A 24,567-nucleotide genomic window follows, 5' to 3' on the forward strand; every position below is an offset into this window, starting at 1 on the left:
TTTTCAATCAAGCTTTTAATGAAAAGATCATAAAATAACAGTTTCTCATCACTGTACATTAAGACTGCACGCTTTTGAATGGAGATCAGTCTTGATAAATCACTCTGACACTGGAGGGCTGCATAGCTGCAGCTCTGACCTGAATGCATCCATCCAAACTCTTTAGGGAAGTAAACTCAATTCAATGTGATGAGTGGCAACAGTGGCGACCATACAGGAGTGCGATCCCAGCATCCCTCCCCTGCTCCGGGAAGGGCATAAAGGACGTGATCCCTCTTCCAGTTCCAATTAAATGAAACAGATATACCCCATCCCTCCTGAGGTATTTGCAAATGGGATGGATAGAGCCCAACCTGGGGCTCCTGGAAAAAACGAGTGATGGGTTAGGTACAGGGAGGTTCCTTTCAGCACCTGGACCCATGGGGCCCCACCAAGTGGAGGGGAGGACCCTGGGAATTCTCCCTGACCCAAGTGAGGTCTGTTATGCAGCATTTTTGAGGTCAATAAATTACAGCAATAAATAGCAAGGTGAGGTAGGGGAGGGGTCCCTGGTAGAGTTAAAGCAAGCAACTGAAGCTGCAGGCCTCCTAGGACGGGGATCCTGGGCAGCACAGCTTCCACCCTTTCCCGGGTCGGAATGTCAGACTGAGGTTGGGTCCCTCTCTAGCCCTCATTCCTGGCATCCATTTCATAGGTTCAGTAACATTGGCCCCGCAGTGACTGGGGAAAGGAAGCCCTTGGTCCCGTTAGTGGAGCACAGCAGGGCTTTGAGAGCCTGTCCATTCTCTTCAGGCCACGCCCCTTAACTTCTGCCTTCCTTCACAGCACTTGCTCCCTGAGGCCTGCCCTCCCGGCTGCCCAGGATTTCCCCGACTCAGGTAGGCAGCAGTCTGCCTACTGACAGCCCGGCAGATCGCACTCCTGCACAAGGACCTGAGGTCCAGTGAATACTGACAGTGTGGGCAGCAAGTGGAGACCTGGCTCCCCTCAGTTGTGATGGACGGAAAACACACTTCCTGGGTCCTGTGAGGTCAGGCATCACAGGCTGAGGTGTATGGCTATGCTGCAAGTCTGAGATCCTTATGTGGTGTTCACAAGTTCCTCTTTTCCTTTTTTGCAACCTTGGAAGAGCCCTTGCAGTAGCTCGGTCCGGTGGGAGTGGGCACTGGCAGAGCCGGGCCTGCTTCCACCAGCTTGCCCTAAGTCTGAGAAATAAATACATTCATCACTGCACAAACATTGATACAAAAACAACACTGTTGAGAGTGTTTGCACCATCTGTTGGTAAGGACCAGACTCAAGTCAGCCCCTTCTGCTGCCCAGGCAGGGCGTGTGCAAGATGGAGTCCGCTGAGCTTCCTAAAGCTCCCTGCGTTTTGGCCCGAGTGACTCACAGTAACACAAGGCGCACGGGCAGGGCCGACGTTCAACCCTTGGGCTCAGCCAGGGGCCTAGGGGCTGGTCAGCGTGGTGCACGCTCTTTGGTGGCAGCTGAGCTTGAAGAGGCCCCCGAAATGGGAATGAGGGCTCAGGAGAAGCTAGGGGAAACTTCTAGTCCTTACCGAGCACCCAGGGCTGCCTCAAGGACCCAGGTGGGAGGGGAGAGTTCCCTGGGGCTGGCGGTATAGCTGCTGAGGTCTGAAACTGTAAAAGTTTATGTAAACAATGAGATAAATATATTAGTATCTTTTCTTCTGAGCCCACTGAGGTTCCATACTCATTCAAAATGTGCTTTGGTTTAAAAAATAGGTTTTGTGAATTTGGGTATGAGCTTTTTTTTTTTCTTTTGATTTTTTTTTTTTAATTTTTCCTACATGACATCTGCTATTTTCTGTTTCCTGTTTCTCCAAAACATTCAGAAATTACATGACTAAAACAGAGAACTGTAAGCCACCTTGGCCTCTTATGGCCTGATTTCCTTGAGGCTCTTAACATCTCCACACACACACATACACACACACAGACACACAGGCAGAGACACTCAAAAGCATGCACCAGTGGAAACAAAAGAAAAAGAAAACAAACCCCACCCATCCCAACAACCCTTAAAATCTTAAATAGGAAACTAGTGTTTTGATTTCTCATTAAAATACAGAAAAGGTTTGGTACAATACTAAGGTGGATACAATACTCTGTCGAACAGACATGCTGAGTGAGGGGCTCTGTTCCCAGTCCCTGAATTTCTGTAGATGTGGCTGCCCAAACCCTGGGAGGCCACACAGGGTTCCCATGCCATGCAGACCTTGTGGTTTAAGTGCTGGTGAGGTGGGTATGGTAGGGTGGGTGGGCGGGAGCAGAGGCTAGCACGCCCTGCCAATTCCCTTGGTGAAATGGCACCTGGGTCTTCATTACTTGATTACAAATCAAGTAATCCAATTTAAAAAAATGGGGTACAGAGCTAAACAGAGGTGTTGAGTCTGATTCGTAAGAGCAGAGAACCGAGATTTACAGGCACGGGGTAATGAAGAACTGGCTCAGTGCAAGGGCACTGGGTGTGGGCCTGGCCAGGCTGCCTCACTCTCACACCTGACACTGGGTACCGAACTCAGATTAGAGGGTCTCTGGAAGGGTGGAGGCTGGAATTTTTTGGTCTGAAGTAAAAATTGAAAGGAAAATGAAAGCCATGAAACATGATAAGGTCAACAGACCCAATTCTGTAACTCATCTGGGCAGAGCACAATCTTGGTCTTGCCTTGCCCCTTGCTGGAGCCCATGCAAACATCTGAGGCTGGCCGACACCCATGTAGAGGTTAGCTTTGACCCTATACTGGCTAAGTCCTTAGGTGGAGGGCAACTCTTACCTCTGGCTCTGCAACGGGCTACTAGATATAGCTCAGAGCTCAAGAGGGCACAGACCAGGGCTCACTTCCACCTCACCCTGACCCATGCAGAGAGCTGCTCCCTCCTCATGGCTTCGGTCACTCTGGTGCCCAGCACCTGCCCCCTTCCCCACAGCATACCCTGGGCAGCAGACATCCCTTCAGAGAACACTGGGGGCCACAGAGGCTCGGGCCAGCCCAAGCCCAGCTTACTCCCACTATCAAAAAACAAAAGCAAGTAGCTCAGCCTCAACTGTACTATGGTATTGGATTCAAGAGGTAGCAAAGGTCAGAAGGCTCTCCACCTTGTTCAGTGAGCAAGGAAGTGAAGCATCTGTGCATAAGCAATACATACATACATACACACATACACACACACACACACACACACACACACACACACGAGTACCGATGGCCCTGGCACAAGTCTAGCCTCCCCTCCACCCTCTGAGAGTTCACACCTTCCAGTTTCAACATCTCTAGAAAGTTACATGAGGGTGGGGGTTCTCAATAAAAATAAGTACCTCTAACAAGGGAAATTATGGAAAAAGCGTGTTCTCCTGAGGAAATCCAGGAAGGCAGGGCTCAGGATCAGGGAAGCCTTTGGGCAAGAAGGGCTTCTGGAGCCTTGGAGAGGCAGGTTCAAACATGCCCAAGCACCAGGACTAGGGAAAATGACAGGGAGGGACAGCTGCCTCAGTTACATTCAGTCTGCAGACCCAGGCTCATCCCCAAAGAGGCAGGAGGAAAATATTGTTCATTTTGGTTTTTAAAAAAGAATTCTTAAAAACTGTAAAAAAGAAATAGGAACAGCTCAGTAGGAATAACAGCACTATAGGCCCAGAGGGCTCTTTAGTTGTAGAGAGGTAGGCAGTGGGGTCACCCTGACTGTCCCAGTGCCAGCTAGCAGAGAAAGGAACTGCCACCCAGCACCGGCTTCCCAACACCAGAGTCACACTGCACACAAGCACACATGCACACACACGCAGACGAGGTCCCTGCCAGCTCATGGCCTGCTCCAGGCACCACTTTTGGCCACGGGAAGCCTTGTGCCTCCCCCAGCCCAGCCTGCAGAAAAGGGACCAAGCAAGTCCCACGGACACCCACCCACATGACGGACTCCCACCTGGCTCCTCAGCAGCCTCTCCAGGGAGCTGGGGGACCAAGTGGGACCAGGGAGGTAGAATAGTCACAGCACCACATGCACAGGGGTAGACCGGTCAGCTTCTCTCCTCTCGGCTTCCCTTGGTACACTGTTGGTTAAAGCTCTGGGTGTGGAAAGGCTGGGCCAGAGGGGCTGCCGGGAGCCTCGTGCTAGACTTTGGGGCTCAACTCTCCCACCACCACCCTTCCCCACTTCTCCTTCCGTGGATTCCCAAGTGGCAAGTCTGCAGAGGGCTCCCGCGGGTCTTTGGCTTCTAGGAAGGGGAAGTGTGCATGCGCAGGTGGCTGATGAGGTTGCGCTGTTGGGTGAACTTGCCCCCACAGAGCTGGCACTCATAGGGCTTCTCACCTGAGTGCACACGCATGTGCTCTGTGAGGCGGTACTGGCGGGTGAAGCGCATGCCACACTCATCACAGGCAAAGGGCTTCAGGCCCAAGTGGCTGCGCATGTGGCGTGTCATAGTGCCTCGCTGTGTGAACATCTTGCCACAAATGTTGCAGGGGAAGGGACGGGTCAACCAGTGTGTCTTCTCATGTTGCCGCAGTGTGGCTGGGTCCTTGTAGGTCTTCTCACAGACGGAGCACTTGAAAGGACGCGGCTCAGCTGCGTAGGCAGCACTGGGCGTTGACAGGTCCTCAGCCTCCTCCTCCGCACCCCCACTGCCGGTCTCATACGCCCCTTCTTCCTTGATAAACAGCTCCTCCTCTGTGTGTGTCTCCACGTGCGCATTGAGCTGCTCAGAGCTGGGGAAGCCCTTGGCGCAGGGAATGCACACATAGAGGTTGTCCCCATACGACACCGTCTCGTAGCCTTCCTGCCGATACACATAGTGGGCGCTAGTGTGGCCACTGCCCCCCTCGCTCCCACTCTGCCCACTGTCCTCACTCCCATCTTTGCCATTTTCCTCCTCCTCCTTGCAGGGGTACGGCGGCTCCCCATATGACCCACTGGGGCCACCTCCACCAACACTGCTAGCCAGAATGCCATTGGGAACCCTGTCCCCAGACCCCTCGCCTTCCTCCCCTGGGCAAGGACCTTTAGTCCCCGTTTCTCTCCGATCAAAAGGAGACCCAGCCGCGGGCTCCTTCTTGTTCCAATCTTTTTTGCGGGCTAAATGCCGGAGGCTCTTGCGAGGCTGCCCACCCTGCCCTTCCAGCAGACTCAGGTGGTTTTCCTCAGGCCCTTCCAGATCCATGGACTCATCAGGAGTGGCCCGCAGCTCAACATACGAGGCACTATTGCCAGCTGGCAGGGCGGAGGTTGAAGCGGGTGCAGGTGATTCGCGCTGGCTGTCACTCAGCTGGGCAGGGTCCTCAGGAGTGAGGTGTGGGCCAGGGGTTGTAGGAGGTAAGGGTGGGCTCTTCTTGGACAGGTCCAGACCCAGCTCCTGTTCACAGCCCCCACTGCCATTGGTGCTGTTGCTACAGGTCCCCAGCCCTACCTCCCCACCAGCTGAGCAGCCCCCCAAGCCCAGGCCATGTGAGCTCTCCTGGGCGGAACTGCCCAGAAAAAGCTCATCATCTGAACCTTTGGCCTGAGGGAGCTCCTGGGAAACAGAGTGTCCTTTGTGCCCATCTACGAGCCCTGGGTACCGAGCCTGGATGACAGAGGCTGTGGACAGCCGCTGGCTGCGGGTCGGCCGCCCCATGCCAGCAGTACCCACTCGTCCAAGGCCAAAGGGCTTCCCAGCTCGCTTCAGTTTCCGGCGGCAGAGGGCTGCCAACTCAGGCAGCTGGAGGTAGCTGGCGGCAGTGAGGAGAGTGCTGAAGTTTGGCTCAGATGGCTGGTCGCTGGGCAGCAGCTTGCCCGTGTAGATGAAGTCCAGTATCTGCTGGAACACACTGGAACTGACCATGTCCGTGTCCAAGTTGATGAGGTTGTCATGCAGGACCAGGGACTTGAAGTAGATGCTGCTAGCAGCCAGGACATTCTTGTGGGCCCGGAAGATAGAATTCTCCACCATGATGATAACGTCACACAGGAAGCCCTTGGTCCTCTGCTGGTTCAGCTGCAGCAAGAGCTGTTTCGAATGGCTGGGAAGCTCCATGTCGGGCCCCATGTCCCTGCGCCCTGCCCACGGGCACCACCTGTGGGCAAGAACAGGCAGGACCATTAACCCAAAACCTCATGATGGCCTGGCACAGGGTATACACTGAGTCCACTCCGGACTCCACCCCCCCGGGGGACAATGCATAGGAAAAGAGAGAATGTATATTCCCATACCCTGCTATCTACTCACATACAAAAACCAGACTATAATAAACAAAGGCACCAGGCAAAAAAAAAAAAAGGGATTTATAGCCTGGAGAGAGGCTTAGTAGTTAAGAGCACTTGCAGCTCTTCACAACAGACCCTGACTGGGGAGGTGCGGAGCTGTCTGGAATTCTGGTTCCCAGGGATCTGACCCCTCTCTATGACCCCCGCAGGGAGCAGGCGCTCAAGTGGTGCACATGTATACATGCAGGCAGAACATTCATACACAGAAAATAAATGTAAAAATATTCTGACGGTGCTTGAATTTCACTTTGTTACTACTTCAGTTATGAAAGAAGTCAACCACGGGCTCAGAGCACTGTTTGAAGAAGCTACAAAGTGACCAGCAGGTGGCTCTGGAAGCCAGAGAGCAACAACTCTAACGAGTAAGGCCATGAAAGCCCTGCCTAGGCTTGCAAACCCACAGGACTGGTCTTCCCACATTTCCAGATTTTTTGTGAGTAATATCCTTATACTAAAAGATTAAAAATTTAAAAGATAAAAAAGGAAAAAGAAAAAAAAAAAAAAAAAACAGAAACAAAGCAACCATGAACTAAACCAAGTTCCTTTGCTAATCTCTGGCCTGCAACCTTTGCTCTACCTGAGATGCCTCTAAAACACCCCTCCAGGCAGCCAAGACTTCCTTGTTTGCTAACTCCTTGTCCTGACCCTGATACCGTATCCTCTCTCCCACTCTCTGGAGACACTGGGAATCTCACTGGCTCTATGCCCTTTCTATTTGCCACTTGGAGCCTGGGAACTGTAGCAAGCTGGTCCTTGCAGACAGGCTGCACAGACTCTGGCTGCGGTGACTAAGCAATAAGCACACAGGTACCTAGTCTACGTAGGAAGCTGTCAGCAGAGCAAGTGTGTCCAGGTGGGGTCCAGGCAGAGAAGCAACTCAGCCAAGCAGGGCAGAGCCCTCCAGGAGAACAAGCTTGGCAAAGCGTCCCAAAGGCTCCAGGAGGTCAGAAGCCACATTCCACAGAGACCTCAGCTCACTCCTAACTCTACACAGCCAGCCTTGCCTTCTACGCAACAGTACAAGGGCCACGTCAGTGTCTAAGGAGACACCCAAGGTTTCAGGAGACCACAAGTCATGGAGACTCAGCTGCCAGCTATGCAGTGTCAGGACCCACAGCCAGAATCTGGAGGCTCCAGCAACTTACACAGATAACTCTGCACCTCCTGACTCGGGGTCTTTTTCGTTCTCTTTCTGAGATAGGGTCTCTCCTCTCCCACGTAGCCTGGAAATTGATATGTAGACCAGACTGGCTCGGACTCACAAGAAATCGACCTCCCTCTGCCTCCAGTGCACTAGTATTAAAGCAATGTGCTGTGTACCGTGCCTGGCTTCTTGGGTCCAATTTGATTAGTTAGCTGAACTACTCTGAAGCCCACCACCACCCAAGATGTCCTGCCCTTTCCATGAAAGGCTCCCTGTCTTGTCTTCCACCGAGATGGGCCTGCTATGGCTTCCCTCTTTCTTCCATAAACAGAGATTCTCTTCAGCCCAATATCTATCCTTATTCAGAGAAGAAAACCTTAATAATCGAGCCCACTGTGAGTCAACAAAAATGTTAAAGGAATGCTACTACTCCTACAGAAAGCACCTGCCAGAAAAATCTGCCTGCTCCTTGCCCACAACAGCTGAAACGTCAAGGGTGCTAAAAGGCTGGAGACAGTGAAAACCAAGCCTTCACTGACAGGTAGGTAGAAACAGCCTAAGGTGTGGTTTCTACATCAGGCTCTAGGTATCAGCGGAACGGCCATGGCAGTGCAGCTCTGCAAGGAATATTATCTGGTACCTCAGGCCTACCAGGAGAAACAAAAGGGAGGCTATGTGCCCAAGTCCCATACGCTGCCTGCCTGTACTGCACCAACAATAGACTATAGGGCAGGACAGAGCCTATACTTCAGAGCTGTATGAGAGACCCAAAAAGCCCAAGGCAAAAGCAGTGGTGATTCTTCCTCTCTCAGGCGTACCGGAGTGCCAGGGGCCCAGAAACCATGTGAGCAGCAGCCGGCGGGGGTGGCCTCCTTGAGCACGCAGACTTCCTGAGGGTGCATCAAAGCCTGGTTACCTGGGGAGAAGAAGGCAGGTATCAGTGAGGGGGGTGGGGAAGAAAAGGAGAACAACATGAAGGAGGAGTCTCTACTCCCAAAGAGGCCGGGAGACCTATGTCAGGTATGAGCAGCTAGGGGGCATTACCTTGCCCCTAAAGCACATCGTACAAGCCCAATGCCTTTAATCCCAGCACCACCAGAGACAAGGGGGTGTCTGCACATTCACGGCCAGCCTGCTCCACGTAAGAGGGTTCCAGAACAGTCAGGGAGAGAGAAGAGGAGAGGAGAGAGGAAGGGAGGGAAGGGGGAGAGAGAGGGAGAGAGAGAGGGAGAGGGAGAGGGAGGGAGAGAGAGAGAGAGAGAGAGAGAGAGAGAGAGAGAGAGAGAGAGAAGAGAAGAGGAGGGGGAAAATACCCTGGGGGCCATCTTGGGAGGCTAAAGGCAGGCACAGCTGGGTGGCAGGAGGCTAGGGCAAGGCTGGCCTTATTTACATAACAAAAGGTCAAATGGAGACACTTGTGGAAGGGCTATTTATAAGAGCCAATCTGACTACACTGCCTCCTTTCCCTTCTTTCCTTGGCAACAGGGCTCTTCTACCTAGAGGTGCAACCCAGCAAAATAGCCAACAGCAGCTCCCAAGTGAGGGACGCTCCCACTACCACCACTCTGGGTCCTACAGGAGGTGGAATCTTGAGGTTCTGGGTCCCTGTACTACATACAGAACAGCGTGGTCTCCGCTGGAACAGGCAAGAGTAGAAGGAGCCTGTAGCAGCCAGGAACCCATCTCTGAGAGCCCTTCCCCCACACCATCCCTAGGGCCATGAGGGCAGGTCCCTCAGGAATGTGACCAGACCTGGGGTGCAGGCCTTAGGCTGAGAGGCCTCAATTCTTGGCTTCAGGCTGTCAGCTGTCACTCCAGCCTTTGGAGCAGCTCCCATTTCAGAGTGGGCTCATTATCCCAAAGGCTGCAGAACAAAGAGGCAGCTCTGGAGCTCCAAGTTTAATGAGCTGGTTACCCAAGAGAATAATGGACAGAAGAGGAGCCAACAAAACTGGAAAGATGGATACCAATGACCAGAGGGAGCCACGAAATGCATCTTAGCCAGCTGGACAGACACCTCAGCCTAAACCAGGCCCCTGCTCAGCCTTCTGCCACAGTACTTGCCAAATCCTGAAACCACAAAGATTGGGACAGCGACTAGACACCACTCAGGAGTGCCTGCTGCGCGGCCCTGCCTGCCAGGCACTTGCCCAGTCCAGGTTTGGCTGAGTGACTGACCAAGGTCTAGCAAGGAAAAGAATAAAGACTCTTTCTGTGCCCTCCACCAGAAGGAGGTGGTACAACCCCTACTGACAGCCCAACTCCGATCCTATCCTCACCCCATGGGGAGTTCCTGTTGTCTAAAAAGCATTGTTCTTTTCTTCCCAATCCAAATGATGGCCAGGTATCTATAACCTACCTACTTTTCTCGGAGAAGCTATAGCCGAGAAGGAAGACAAGGACTGAGAAACATGCCTAGATCAGCAGCCCAGGAAAAGCAAGACACAAAGCTACCTAAAATAGGGTGTAGATAGAGGCTAACACCCAGCAGCTCCAAACAGGTGCTGTTTCCTTTAACGGAGGATAAGAAGCCTAGCCCAAGAGCACTGCCCGCCCAGAACAATAGCAACTCTAGACATCTGTGGCAGGTGACCTTGGATCTAGGGGCTGACCAAAACAGACCCTTCAGGGGTCCAGAGAAAGATTAAGAGAAAGCCAGCACAGAAACTGCCCTCTTGTCTAGGAACTCCAAGCTTCCCCTGTGGGTGGGCCCCAGCAAGTCCAACCTCCACAGGCAAGGCCCAGTTTGCTCTATTGTAAACAGGAGTAGAAAGGAACACAATTCTGGGTTACCTTCCTAGCTCCACATTAGACACCAGCACATGGCCTTGCTGATGGGATAACATGCACCCAGTTAGCCTCCTTTTCCTCTCTTTCCCGTCACAGGGAAGTCAGAGGCATGCGCCCAGAAAGGGACTAGCATACACAGCACACATGTACCACAGCACACACACCATACAGCTCCCTCCAGGCTCCCCCACACTTTGGTTTTTTGAGACAGGGTTTCTCTGTTTAGCTCTGGCTGTCGTGGAACACATTCTTGAACTCAGATCTGCCTGCCTCTGTGTCCTGGGTACTGGGACACAGTACCAGTGTGCTCCACCAGGTCCCACCCAAGTCTTTTAAATGCATTAACCCAGGATAGCACGGCCTAGCAACACTCCACACTAGGGAGCTAGTGGTTTTACCCTTTGGTCTCTGGGCCAAATTGGATCAAAATTCTATATTTTGTTGTCTTTTAGGTTAGGTTGCGTATATCCCAGGCTGGCTTCCATGTTGCTTGTTTTTCCCCCCCATGTAGCTTGTAACATGTGGCAAAGATGACCTTCAACTCCTGATATCCCACCTCTATCTCCCAAGAGCTAAAATTACAAGCAACTTATATCTGCCTCAAAATTTAAAACTTGAACAATTTTCTACTAGCTTATTGATTTTGTGTCATACTATTTTAGGAAAAATTAAAAGTCAAACTACAGTATTCTTTTACATTTTAAACTGGGTGTGATGGCTCAGACCTGTTAATCTCGGTACCTGAAAGGCTGAAATACAAGAATCACATGTTCAAAACCAGCTTGAGCTTCAGAGTGAGACCTGTCTCAAAAACAAGGGCCAGCCTGACACAGTGGGGCATGCCTGTAAACCCAGCACTTAGGAGGCAGAACTGTGAGTTCAAGGCCAGCCTGATCTACATGGTGACTTCCAGAACAGTCAAGAGCTACATAGTAAGACCCTGTCTCAAAACAAACAAACAAACAAACAAAAAAGGGCCAGCTACATGGTCCCATTAGCACAGGCACTTGCCATCAAGTCTGACCTGCATTGATCCCCAGACACCCCCCCATGACTAATTGCCCCCTGATCACCACATACATACATAATAAACATACAATGAAAGCACAGACAGAAAGTCCAGTCACTGGCTGAGTGGAAGAAGTCATTTAGATCAAGCTCTACAAAAGGCAAAACTGACAGGAATCAGTGCAGGCTTGCATGGCAGAGCAGCCACAGCAACACAGGTCCCTGTCACTCCTCTCCGACTGGAACAGCAATATCGGTGTGTCTCCACAGTCAGTCAAAACCCTAGCCCAGCACAATCCTTCAGAGCCTCCCTTCCTTCCCCCAGGTATCCACAATTCTCAGTATTTATTCACCCCCATTTTCCTGCCTAAACACAGCATTTAAGTGGCCAAGGAAAATGACAGAGCCTGGGCTTTCCCCACTTTCTCCTTATGCCTCCTAACCCTCAGAATGGAACTTGTGGGGGAATGGCCCCCATGAAGGTTCATGTGGCCTCAAGGACGAGTAGGGAAGACTTCTCTTCCCTGCCCCTACAATGGGACGGGAGAGCATCGCTATGGCCCAGCACTTACAAAAGTGGAGACTGAGCAAGTCTCCTTCTACCCTTTCCAAAAAGTGCTGCCCCAAATCAGCTTAGACACCCACCTTTCCTAGTGCCATGGTCTCCAGGGCCGCACTCATTCCCACTCTGGCGGTTGCGCCTTCTGTGACTCCCTCTGGCCAACAGGATGGTAGTCCAGCTTCCAAGACAGGAGGACTGCAGGCCACACAGCAAGGCCCAGACTCAGGGTGTGGTTTCAGGCCACATGATACTCCTCACCCTTCTACTCAATGTCTGATCCCCTCAGGCAGGAATGAAGCCTCCTGGAGGCATCCTAGGGCACCTGGACTGGAATGCCTCTGCTTCACACCCAGCCAGGAGGCCTGGTGAAAAGGGAAAAAGCCAGGAAAGGGGGCAATCCACTCAGCCCTTGAGAGCCTTCTCATCCTGCCTTCCCTGTGGCAGGCTCGGAAGAAGGCATAGGGGACTGAGAAAAAGCTCCTGCCTGGCTCACTCCAAGGAGTTTCTTCTACCACCGTCACCCTCTTGCATGCCACTACCAGGTGAGAGGGACAAGCTGGGACACCAGGAGCACTGATGGGCTCAGCATAACCACAGGCAGCTTCTATATCCCAGAGACTTAAGGTATGTCAGAGAGGTCCCCAGACATGTTACTACCGTCCAGAAACTTTACTGTGGGGGCAGCTGTTTCACTCCCCATTGTGGTAATCTCATATCCACATGTGGCTCACCCAAGCCTGGACTGTCTGAAAGAGACTAAGCAACTGAGCAGCTAGAAGGTTCCCAAAGCTGAGGCCAGGGCCTAACTATGGGCACAGTGTAAGATTCCATTTAACCCCATCCCTGTCCTGGACTCTTCCCTAAAACCCTATCCAACCTGGCCTTTCGCCACAGCCCACAGGAGGCTCATCTGCCCAAGTGAGATAGGTCTTCAAGGGGTGGGGGGCTGTGCACTGACTGGACAGGTCTGAGCAGGTCTGGTCTCACTGAAGCCTGCCACAGGCTTATGAGGACCATTATCACTACCTCCAGCTACAGATAAGGTTCTTGGGGGTTAAGCAACTTGCTCACAGAGAAAAAGAATATATAGGTAGCAGAGTGAGAATCTGTGGTCAACTTTCCTCACTTCCAGGAAGGGAGAACTCAGGCTCCTTTTTCTCCCACCCTTGGAGGCCTGGAAGCCTAGCTCATTGGTAGGATGCTTGCCTGGCTTGTGTAAGACCTTGGATTCAAATTCAGCACCACAAACCAAAACAATACCCCCTACCACCTGCCTGTTCTCATGCTCTAACTCCCTGTGAAGATACAGGTCTAGCTCTCTCACCTGAAGAAGAACAAACAATGTGAAGACTGCCATTCAAGCCTGAACTGGGGGCTAGCCTGGGCTTGCTGCTTCTCTAAGTATATCCCTAGCCAGGTGTGGTGACCTCCTGCCCTTTAGGTTTGGGCTTGGTAGTGGGTGAGGCTCATTGCTCTGGGCAAGCCCAGCCAAATAATTTAGCCCAGACCTGGATGCTAGCCAGCCACTCCTGGCTCTCTCCCAAACCATCCTCCTGGAAAGCATCAGGCACTTCAAATGCCAAGAGCCCAGCCCTCTCCTGCCACAGCTTTTATGAAATGCAACACTTAGGTTCTGCTGAGAACACAGGTGATACGGCATCAGAGACCAGGACTGACCTCCTCCTCCTGCCCTAAGACCAGCTCTACTGCACAGAGACAAGAATGATGCCCACTCTAGCCTTTGCCCTTTTCTAAGCCTATCCTGAAATGTCCGAGGGCCCTACTAGAGACTTCTTGCTGCCCACCCGAAGATGAGACCTGCCTGGACCCAGACCACCTGGCCAAGCATGCTGCTCCCTAGGCAAGTAGCTCTCACTATAAAAAAGCACAGAGAGGCTGGTGCCACAAGGAAGGCCTGAAGAGACACACTATGCATACCATATTACATGGGCCCTGTGCCTCAAAGGCACAGCTTCATCTGTTCATCCCGTCGTGCTTAACTTTAGAGCCAACAAGGGCCAGAACAAGGGTATTCCCTGTTAACTGCCCTGGTGAGCCCCAGCTCTAGACTTGTCTAGTTGAGGGCAGCAGATGAGTCCTCCTTGACAATGCAGAATAATAATTTGAAATTGTGATGAGTTATTATAAAACAGATTACCTGCAACACAACAGGAGCTAAAACAAACAAACAAAAACCACCACCACCACTACCACCACCACCAAAAGGCCCCCTAGGTAACGTGTAAGTGGGACCTTAGGCCAGGTGTAAAGAGTATTTGCCTTTAATCCCATCACTCACTTAGAAAGCAGTCGAAAACAGATCTCTGTGACAATCTCGGACAATCTCGGGACAATCAAGGATACAGAGTGTGACCTTGTCTTTAAAAAAAAATATATAGTGGGTGAGAATTCAGGAGGCAAGACAAGGGGAGGGTCCCTCTTCTTGATAGTGGATACGGATAGAGGAGCAGCGGCGGTGGCACCGTGTTTTTAAAATGCAGGTGTTAAGGTCCCACTATAGACCTGCGGTAAGAATCGCATCATTTTTCTTAGGTTCACTCACTCATTCATTCATCAGTGGGGGTGGGGGGTACGAATGAGCAGGCGATAGCACGTGTATGGATGTAAAATGACAACTTGTGGAAGATGGCTCTCTTCTGGGATTGAACTCAAGGAAGACATCAGGCTTGTCAGCAAGCACCTTTACCCCACTGAGTCATCTCACCCACCGAAGAGCCTGCACCGTAGCCCTGGAGCTCATACTTAGGTATGAGATGCACTGTCTGGGGCATGAGCTTTGTATTTCTTGGAACTTCAAGGGTCTCCACCCATACTAAGTACTTAACAGTGATGTCAAGTAGAAAGACAGACCACAAAGGAAAACACACCTTCCAAGCCAACAAGTCCAACAGCTGGTGACTACTAACTGTACTCCTAGAACAAGAGATAACTGAGGTCTAGGACTGATAACAAGGGCACCCTCAACCATGACTATAACTAAGGGTACTGAGCCTTCCTGGGCAAGGCACACTAGTTAGAGAAGAGGTATTAGTAGCTGACAAGAGGAGGCTTTGGCTGGTGAGAGGGTTCAGCACATGTTGCCAGGCTTGACAAGCTGAGTTTAATACAGAGGACATGTGGCAGTACAGCAAAATGACTCCTCCAGAAACTGTACTCTCATCGCCAAATGTACTCTGTGCATTTATGTTCCAGCATATAGGCAGAGACACACACTATGTCACACCTTGGAGCCCTGGCCATCTTGGAACTACGTTAACCAGGCTGGCCTCAAAATCCCAGAGATGCCTGCTTCAGATTCCCAGGTGCTGGGATTTTAAAGTCACCACTATCACCACCATTGGTTAAATAAATACATGTTTTTAAAATGAGGAAGAGAAGAGGCCTCAGCAGGCTAAGGAGTGCAGTTCACTGGTACAAGACATACCTCCCATGAGAGATGTGGGTTCCATCTCCAACACTAAGAAAAAAGTAGCTGTGCAAGGGAGGACAAGCAGCGACAGCACAGAGGCAAGCAGGCAGAAATTCCACAGGCAAAGAGTTGAAAGGGCACCAGGAAGCCTGGGCCACCCAGCTGGAAGGACTATCACAACAACCATCTCCTCTGCCTGGGGACATCCTCCAAATGAGACAACTGAACCCCAGAGGGAGGTGTGTGTCACAGCTGAGTCACTAAGCAGGCACCTAGCCGCAGGCTGTGGGAGACAAGACTCCAACATCCCTAGAACCAACCCCAGCAGCCAACAAAGTAGCAAATCAATAGGAACCCCACGGAAGTAAAACAAAACATCCAGGGCATCTTACACTTTATAAAACACACCTTCCAGTGTAGCTGTCTTCCCAAGACAGGGCTTTTCATTCACTCACTGATAAAAGCTGGGTGAGACCCGGAATGGTGGTGCAAGCCTACAGCTCTAACCCTGAGTCTGAACCATTAAGATCAGCACAAACTTGCGGTAAGCCTACAAAGTAAAGGCCCATCTCAAAGCACCCAAACCCCACGGCACAACAGTGTGTCCTCTGACTGGGACAAACTTGAGATGGTGGACTGTACGAGAATCAGAAAAAATATAAGCCTAAAAAGTCCATGTCAGAAAGGAATGATGGCCAGGCTTAGTGGCACACACCTGTAATCCCAGCACTCGGGAAGGCAGAGGCAAGTGGATCTCTATGAGTTAGAAGCCAGCCTGGTCTGTAAAGCCAGTCCAGAAGGATGGTCATCACTACCCAGACAGAGAAACCCTGTCTCAAAAAAAAAAAAAGTTTTTTGTTTTTTTTTTTAATGTTAGCTAGGCATGATAGCCCACCCATTTAATCAAAACAGAGGGAAGTGGATCTCTGGTTTCAAGACCAGTCTGATCAAAATAGTAGTGCCAGAATAGTCAGGGCTATACAAGAGACCTTGTCTCAAACAAATAGATGATAGATAAATGGATGGATAGATGTAATTTTTTTGGTTTGGTTTTGTTGTTTTTCAAAGACAGGGTATTTTTTATCTATGTAGCCCTGGGTGTCCTGGTATTCCTTTTGTAGACCAGGCTGGCCTTGAACTCAGAAGTTTGCCTGCCTTTGCCTCCTGGGTGCTGGAATTAAAGACACATACCACCAAAGGCAAAAATTGTATGTATGGAAATTGTTGCATGCAGTACAAGAATACCTGATGCCCAAAGAGGGTGTTGGCTCTCCTGGAACACAGTTATATGAGCTGCCATGTGACTCCTGGAAATGGAACCCAGGTTCTTTGGAAGAGCAACCACTGGTTTTCCTGCGGCCAGGCCCGGCCCCTCCAAGACAGGGTTTCTCTGTGTAGCCTTGGCTATCCCGGACTTGCTCTGTGGACCAGGCTGGCCTCAAACTCACAGAGATCTGCATGCCTCTGCCTCCTGAGTGCTTGGATTACAGGTGTGTGTCACCATGCCCAGCTTGCAACCAGTGCTCTTAACCACTGACCCATCTCTCCAGCTCCTATAGTGATGAATATTAACTAACCAAACAAGGACTGAAGAAGATTTCCCAGGAACAAAAGCAAACGGATTTTTAATTTTTCTTCATTAGTGTGTTCGAGGTGCTTATGTTGTGTGTGTGTATGAATGTGTATTTTGTATGGTCTGCCTGTGTCTGATATGCGCATGCACACCTTTACTCACTGAACTTGCTGGCCTGAAAGAGGATACTTTAAAACGGGAGCAGAACTATTCCCAGAAAACCAAAAGAGGAACTCGGGATGCAGCTCTGTTAGAAAAGTGCTTGTTTAACATGTAAAAAGCCCTGGATTTCACTGGCAGCAATACACCTGGCACACTGCCAAATGCCTGTAATACCAGCACTCGGAAGGCTGAGAGAGAGAAGGATCTCAAATTTCAGGCCAGCCTATGTGCCATGGTAGTTCAAGACCAAACTATACCACAAGAAACAAAGCCTCAAAAACTGAGAGAAGCCAGGTATAATCCCAGCACTCAGGAGGCAGAGGCAGAGGTAGACTAAGCTTGAAACCAGCTATATAAAATTGTATCTCAAATTGGTCTCAGTGGCTCATACCTGTAATCCCAGCTTTTAGGGAGACAAGGGCAGGCGGATCTCTAAATCCAAGGCCAGAGCAGCCCAGCCTACAAAGTGAGTCCAGGACAGCCAAGGCTATACATGTTTTGAAAAACCACACACACACAAATTGTGTCTCAAAATTAACTTTAAGAGAAAGCCTGGTACACAGGCTTGTGAACCCAGCCACTCAGGAATTTGAGGCAGGAGAATCACAAGTTTAAGGCCTGCCTAGAAAATCAGTGAAAGACTTTGTCTCAAAACAAAAACAAACAAGAAAAAAGAAAACAAAAACAAAAACAAAAAACCCTTAGAGCTGGAGAAATACCTTAGCAGTTAAGACTGTTGCTCTTCCATAATTCCCCTGGGTTCTATTCCCAGTACCCATCTCAGGTGGCTCACAAATGCCCATAACTCCAACTCCAGGAAGATCCAACACCTCTGCTCTCTGAAGGCACCTCTGCTCATGTGGGCATACCCATACACAAACACATCATTGAAAACAAAATAAATCTAGGGTCCTGTGAGATGCTCACGGGTTAAGAGCACTTATTCTTACAGAGGACCCCATTTCAACTCCCAGAACCCATGCAGTGACTCACCACCATTCCCCATTCCAGGCAGTCCAATGCCCCTCTGACCTATGTACAACATGGTGTGCGCACACACAAAATGAAGGCAGACACCCATTAAAAACAGAATAAATCTGAGGAAAAAAGCCGGTCTTGGTGACACTAGCCTTAGAGGCAAATAAATGGACAGCAAGGGATGTACATCTGTGATAGAGGTTGTACCTACCTCCCAGTACCACCAAAATTTTAAAAATTTAAAAAAAAAGGACATTTAGAAAGGTTGATTAGCTTTGAGGAAAGGGATTTAGGGACAGAAGATAAAATGATTAGGGCTGTCTTTTCCTGGAGCAACATAGCTCAAAGGTGAAAGATGGGCTACCAGGAAGGCAAGACACTTGACATGTGAAAGAGCACCGCCCCAGAACTGCAGCTGCACACACTGTATCTTTAGAGTGTGACCAGCACCACCACTTCTGTGTGGAATACAAACCAACTCAAACGAGCTATTGTGTTTTAGGGCACAGACAGACGCAGGGAAAGGAGTAGCGACTACTACAGGACAAGAATGAGCCACAAGGAAATGGAGTGTCCAGAAGCTGAGGGGAAGTGCTGCTTCTTCCATGACACTGGGAGAGCCGGGATGAGCATTAGTAAGCACTGACTTCAGTTGCAGTAAGCTTTCTACTCTTATACCTACTTCTCTAAGACGCAACGTACACCTGTATGCAATACACAACTCACACCATCTGGCCACAGCAGTTGTAACAATCTCCTAACTTCCTACAGCTAACCTCTAAACCTACTAGAGAAGTTGCAACTACCCTGTATAAAAACCCCAAAGCAGAGCCACATGAAGAGTCTCCTAGCCAAAGACCCACTATAGGGCTCCTTTAACAAAGCAGAGTTGGGCGGGGATTGGAAGATTCGAGGCCCATAAGAGACCACACAGAAAGCATCACCCTGTCCTAATGCAAAGCCATACTGTCATATATGTGCAGAAGAGAAGGTATGCCTAACTTTACAAGTATTCTCTTCCTAAGGGCCAGATGGGGAGGAAGGGCAGAGTCAGATCCAGTCTAAGTAGAGTGCATGCCCACTCTACTTGGGTTCCATCCCAAGCCTGGCAAACAAGGCACAGCAAAATGACCTCAGAGGCCAAAGGTGCTTTCTAACTTCAATGGAACCTACATGGTAGAAAGAACCAACTACACAAGCTGTCCTCTGACTTCCATGCCAGGGTGCACACACAGATAATAAATGTATTTTTAATTAAAAAGAATTAACCCATATACCTAGAAATGTCCTCCCCTGGGGCCCCTCCCAAAAGCACACATAGAGGCTTGAATCCCTGCCTCCTCTGAGTTTGAGTACAATTTGTCCTGTATCTTTTCTCAAATATACATCAAGTCACTACCCCATTACTTAAAGTTCAAGTTCAGCCTTAGCTTCAGCTCTTCCTTGAGGGATGTTGAACCCACCTCACCTTCCAGAATGCCATGAGAAGCCCTCCAATGAATGAGCATTCCCCCTGGGTCCCTTCATCTTTCTTTCCCACCCTCACCTGGCATCAGCACTTGCTGAAGCCCTTCTGTTTCTGCACCTCCCCTTCTGCCCACCCTGGCCTCACTGACCAACCCTCAAAGTTAAAGAGCCAGTCACCATAATCTTAGAGGTTCTGTGGTCTCTCACAGCTCAGATTGCCAACGAATTCCTGATTCTCCTGCCTCTACCTCCTGGGTGCTCGGATCACAGGAATGTGCTGTACCCAACTCTTGCTTTTTTTGTTTGTTTGAGACAGGGTTTCTCTGTATAGCCTTGGCTATCCTGTGCACTTTGTAGACCAGAGTGGCCTCGAACTCACAGAGATCTGCCTGCCTCTGGCTCCCAGACTACTGGAATTAAAAGCATGCACCACCATGCCCAGCTTTTTTTTTTTTTTTTTTTTAATGCAGGATCACTACATAGCCCAGGCTGGACTCGCACTGAAGATCCTACTTTAGCCTCCCAAATAAATGAGATTACAGATGTACAACACAGGGGTTTGCTGAAGCCAGTTAGTACTTCCAGACATCACACCACCAAGAAATCCAATGAGTTAATGATGTTTCTTATCTCATCAAACAAGTGTATATGTGCTTGAATGAATATGGAGGCCAGGGGTATTTCCCTCGGCTGTCCACCTTAGAGACAGGGTCTCTCACTGAGACCCAGAGCTCACTGAATTGGCTATCTAGTTGTCCTGTCTCCCCAGGACTAGGATTATAAGCACATGCCACTATGTTCAGCTTTTTACATGCATGCTTAAAGACCTAACTCATACTTGTGTGCCAAGCACTTTGCCAACTGAGTGATCTTTTAGCCACATATCAAAGAAATCTTAAGATCCCAGCTCACAATCATGGATACAAGTTTTCCAAAATTATAATATTCACTTGAGTGCTCAAATTTACCATGGACAACCAGTATTTTCCTTAAAGGGGAAGACTTACGTAGTTCATATATAAATGTCAGCCAGGCATGTTAGCACATGCCTTTAATTCCACTACCACTCAGAAGGCAGAGGCAGGCTTCTCTGAATTCGAGGCCAGCCTCGTCTATAAAGTAAGTCCAGGAGAGCCAGGGCTACACAGAGAAACCCTGTCTCAAAACACCAAAAAGATAAAAAATAGATAAGATAGACACAGACACACAGATGTGAATCGTTCATTCTTTCACTTTTTTTTTGGTTTGGTTTTTCAACCAGTTTTTCTGTATTCCTGGCCATCCTGGACTCATTACGCAGAGCAGACTAACCTCACAGATCCGTGCGTCTCTGACTCTCAGGGACTGGGATTAAAAGCCTGCACCACCACCAGCAGGTGGTTCTTTGGTTCTTTCAAACTCCCTAAATTTGAAAGTTTGTCTCCCACCACAAATACACTACGCAGACCCTATCTTGTACTCAAGTCCCACAGAAGAGCCCCATGTATTCTTCCCACCGACCATTCTGAACACTCAAGCATGTGCACCTAGGGATGGAGATTTACACTCGGTCCTGGCACTGTCTCTGAGCATAAGAGAGACGGGTAGTAACAGCCTCTGCGCTGGCTAACCAGAGAGCACTAAAGTGCGTGTACAAGAAGCAGACATCTTAAGCAGCATCTGTGACCAGGTGTGGTGATATATATTTAATCCCAGTATTCTGGAGGCAGAAAGAATAGGCAGGTTGATCTCTGAGAGTTCTAGGCCAGCCTGGTCTACAAAGTGGGTTCAGAACTGCTACACAGAAAATCCCTGTCTTGAAGGAAAAAAAGAAAGAGAGAAAAAAAGAAAGATAAAATAAAATCCTGCGAGAAGGATCTTCCTAGCAAAGACAGGGTTTCAGTATGTAACCCTGCAGAGCCTGGCACTCAGAGCCCCAACTACCTCCGTCTCCCAAGTACTATGCTCAAAGCTAGAGCTGTGGGTCTCAACCTCTTTGGGGGTTGAGTCATTCTCTTACAGGGGTCACATATCAAGATATTTACATCATGATTCATAACTGTAGCAAAATTACAGTTATGAAGTAGTAAAAAATAATAATTTCATGGTTGGGGATCACCACAACAGGAGGAACTGTATTAAAGGGTCATAGAATTAAGAAGGCTGAGAACCACTGACCTAGAGTAATAATTTTTGGTTTTTGAGAAGGGTGTCTCTGTGTCAGACTGGCTGTCCTGGAACTCACTCTGTAGACCAGGCTAGCCTCGGAACTCAAGAGATTAACCCGCCTCTGTCTCCCAAGTGCTGGAATTAAAGGTGTGCACCACCACACCCAGTTTAGAGTAACAGGTTTTAAATAAATGAATGAAAGGGCTGTTAGAAATGGCATTCATGAATCTCAGGCTCTGGGGCTGTGGATACAAGAACAGAGAGCAGAGGGGGAAGGGTGCTACCAGGAAGCAGGATGTGAATGAGCATGCTGCCTGCTGGGGGCATGAAGTCAAAGTCCCCTTCTACCCAAAGAAGGCTAAGCAAGCAGTGCTGCTCTTATCAGCGTCCACACACGCATGGAATGTGGGACTTTGGAAACAATCCTCTCCCCTCAGTCAGATAGGGGCTGCCTCAGGCTCACACCTGGCTTTCTGGAGTTTAGGTTCACTTATCACAGCCAAAGGGCAACCCAAGCCCAGTGCCTGATTACCTGGAGGCATTTTCAGAAGGCTGTGGCCAATTTCTCCCATCCTTGCTTCAGGCCTTGGGCTCAGCTACTGAAAACCCACCCTACTCCCACCACCACCAAACCACCAAGTGACTGTGGAACTCTCATTTGCCAAAATTAAAAAAAGGCAAGGCTGTCAGTGATAAAGTACAATATGGGGCTGTCCCTATAGCCCTCTCTCAGAGTTATTCAGCAAAGGCATCATGTCAGAGACCAGAAATCCCAGAAGGGACTGTTATTAAAGGTAAGGATAGTCCCTGGAGTGGGGGACCCTTCAGCTTTGTGAGCCAGTGCCCATCACACTTGAACAGAAAACCTCAGCCAAGGCCAGCAAAACAGTGCATCTGGTAAAAGCGCTTGCTGCCAAGCCTAGATACCACCACTACATCCTGAAACCCATGTAGGAAGAGAACTAGCTCCCTCAGACGTTCTCTGAACTCAACATGTGCAGCATCCTTCCCCCTAAAAAATCCAAATGCAATTTTAAAATGTAAAAAGAAAACCTCAGTGGGCCACAGTGGCACTCACCTCAAAACCCTGTGAGTTCAAGGTCAACCTGTTCTTCAAAGTGAGTCCAAGGCTACACAGAGTAACTCTGTAGAGAATTTCAAGGTGAAGAAGGAAGGGGATATATAGAAGACATAGAAGGAAAGAAAAATGCTGTAATATTTTAATTTTAAAAATTAAAGAAAGCTGGGCATGGTAGTGCATGCCTTTAACCCCAGCACTCAGGAGGCAGGGACAGGTGGATCTCAGCCTGGTCTACAAAGTGAGTACCAGGACAGCCAGAGCGACACAGAGAAACCCTGTCCCGAAAAAACAAAAACAATAACAATTATAAATAAATAAATGAAAATTAAGGAAAAAACATCAAGGGCAGCCTGAGTTAGAGTTTCAGTGAACTGGTCAAATTCTGACTCAAAAACAAAGAAACAAAACAAACAAAAAAACTCCTAAATAGAGGTGTGCCTGGTGTGGAGGTGCATGCTTTTGACCCCAGCTCTCGGGAGGCAGAGGCAGGCCAAGCTCTGTGAGTTCCAGGCCAACCAAGGCAACACAGTGAGGTCCTACCTTGAAAAAGAAAAAGGCATTCCAGCCCAAGTCACACTCAAACTAAACTGTTCTCAGACTGTGTGCAAAGCTCCCCCACACAACTCTGTAGTGGCAAGTTTTGCTGCCTTTAAAAACTCAGTTATGGAAAAAAAAGAAGGAGGAGGAAAAATAATCAACCAACCCAGGTGCAGTGGTGCACACTTGTGATCCCACCACTTCTGGAGGCAGGGGCAGGTGGATCTCTGTGAGTTCGAGTCCAGCTTGGTCTACAAAACAAGTCCAGGACAGCCAAGGCTACACAGAGAAACCCTGTGTGGGGATTGGGGGCCTCAGCTGTGTAAATGGTCTTGTTTTAATCCCAGGTGTAGGATACGGGACTGATTCAATTGTCCACAGCCACAAACTATTTGCCTCAGGCCAGTTCTGAGAGGGGCTCTTTGCCAGCTGCAGATAGTTTAAATCTGAGGATTCTGGAGGGAAGACATGCCAGAGCCCAGACAGAGTGACCAGCTCAGGGAAAGGAGGAAGCTGCTGGTGCTCCCCCTTGCTCCTCGGAGCAGCTGTTGTTGAAATGAAGACTGTACTTGCCCCAAGGAACTATGTTCCTAACCAGCAGGAAGTAGCTGAAGAGAACTATAACCCCTCTCCTCACTAACCTTTCTCTCCTGCCTGGTGTTAGAGTGTCGAAAGGGACCGGGGTGGAGGAGGGAAGTAGAGGCATTAAAAAAAAAAATAATAAATCAAAATAAAATAGAGTTAAAAGTCCCTCTACACAACTCACTGCTAGAACTTCCCTAACCGCTTCCTATCTGTGTGTACAAAGGGGGCTGGTAAAATGACTAGGACTCCACAGTTCTAAGGATTACACTCAGACCTAACATGCCCACCATAAGGCAGAGCACGCGTAAGAGCTCAAAATAGGTGACTACCCTTCTGCCACCACTATCTTCCTCTCTCAGCACTGGACACCAGCTTCTCACAGAAGAAAAGGTGTGCTTGGGGTTGTAGCTCAGTAACGTTTGTCTAGCAAGCATGGAAGGACTGAAAAAAAATTACATGGTGTCACAAGCATGTACAGGCAAGGGATGTATGCAAGCCTTGGGTGTGAAAGGGAGCCCCCCAACACACACACACAAACAACACACTAATAGCAGGTTCTACCCACAATAGTTTGTTCAGCCTAGTCTACCAAGATGCATACCGTGAAAGTCCTCTGCCTGTGACTCTATCACGCACGCCACCACATCTTTTCAGCCACTGCATTCCCTTTACTGCCTCCACCTACACTGATCTCCCTCCTCTGAAGGACACTTCCTACTCAGGCTACCAAGATGACAGTACACCCAGGGGTCTTAACACTCCTATGACACAATTATTGCCATAACCCCAACAGACAAACACTAACCAGGACATCCCACTGTTCTGCTCCTACAAAGAAGCAG

At 49.5% G+C, this 24,567-nt stretch overlaps 1 protein-coding gene across 1 annotated transcript in view; it reads right to left on the reverse strand.

Moving 5' to 3' along the window:
• The window catches only part of Hic2 (HIC ZBTB transcriptional repressor 2), a 31,407-nt gene continuing 6,840 nt past the window's right edge, over positions 1 to 24,567 (reverse strand). The window contains exons 2-3 of the mRNA XM_021654518.2: positions 8,223 to 8,320; positions 1 to 6,070 (exon numbers count right to left, since the gene is read on the reverse strand). Coding sequence (XP_021510193.1) covers positions 4,237 to 6,070; positions 8,223 to 8,248 — 1,860 coding nt within the window. The 5' untranslated portion in view covers positions 8,249 to 8,320 and the 3' untranslated portion in view covers positions 1 to 4,236. The remainder of the gene's footprint in view (positions 6,071 to 8,222; positions 8,321 to 24,567) is intronic.

The sequence above is a fragment of the Meriones unguiculatus genome, chromosome 17, assembly GCF_030254825.1.
Source record: "Meriones unguiculatus strain TT.TT164.6M chromosome 17, Bangor_MerUng_6.1, whole genome shotgun sequence".
Classification (NCBI taxonomy): Eukaryota; Metazoa; Chordata; class Mammalia; order Rodentia; family Muridae; genus Meriones; species Meriones unguiculatus.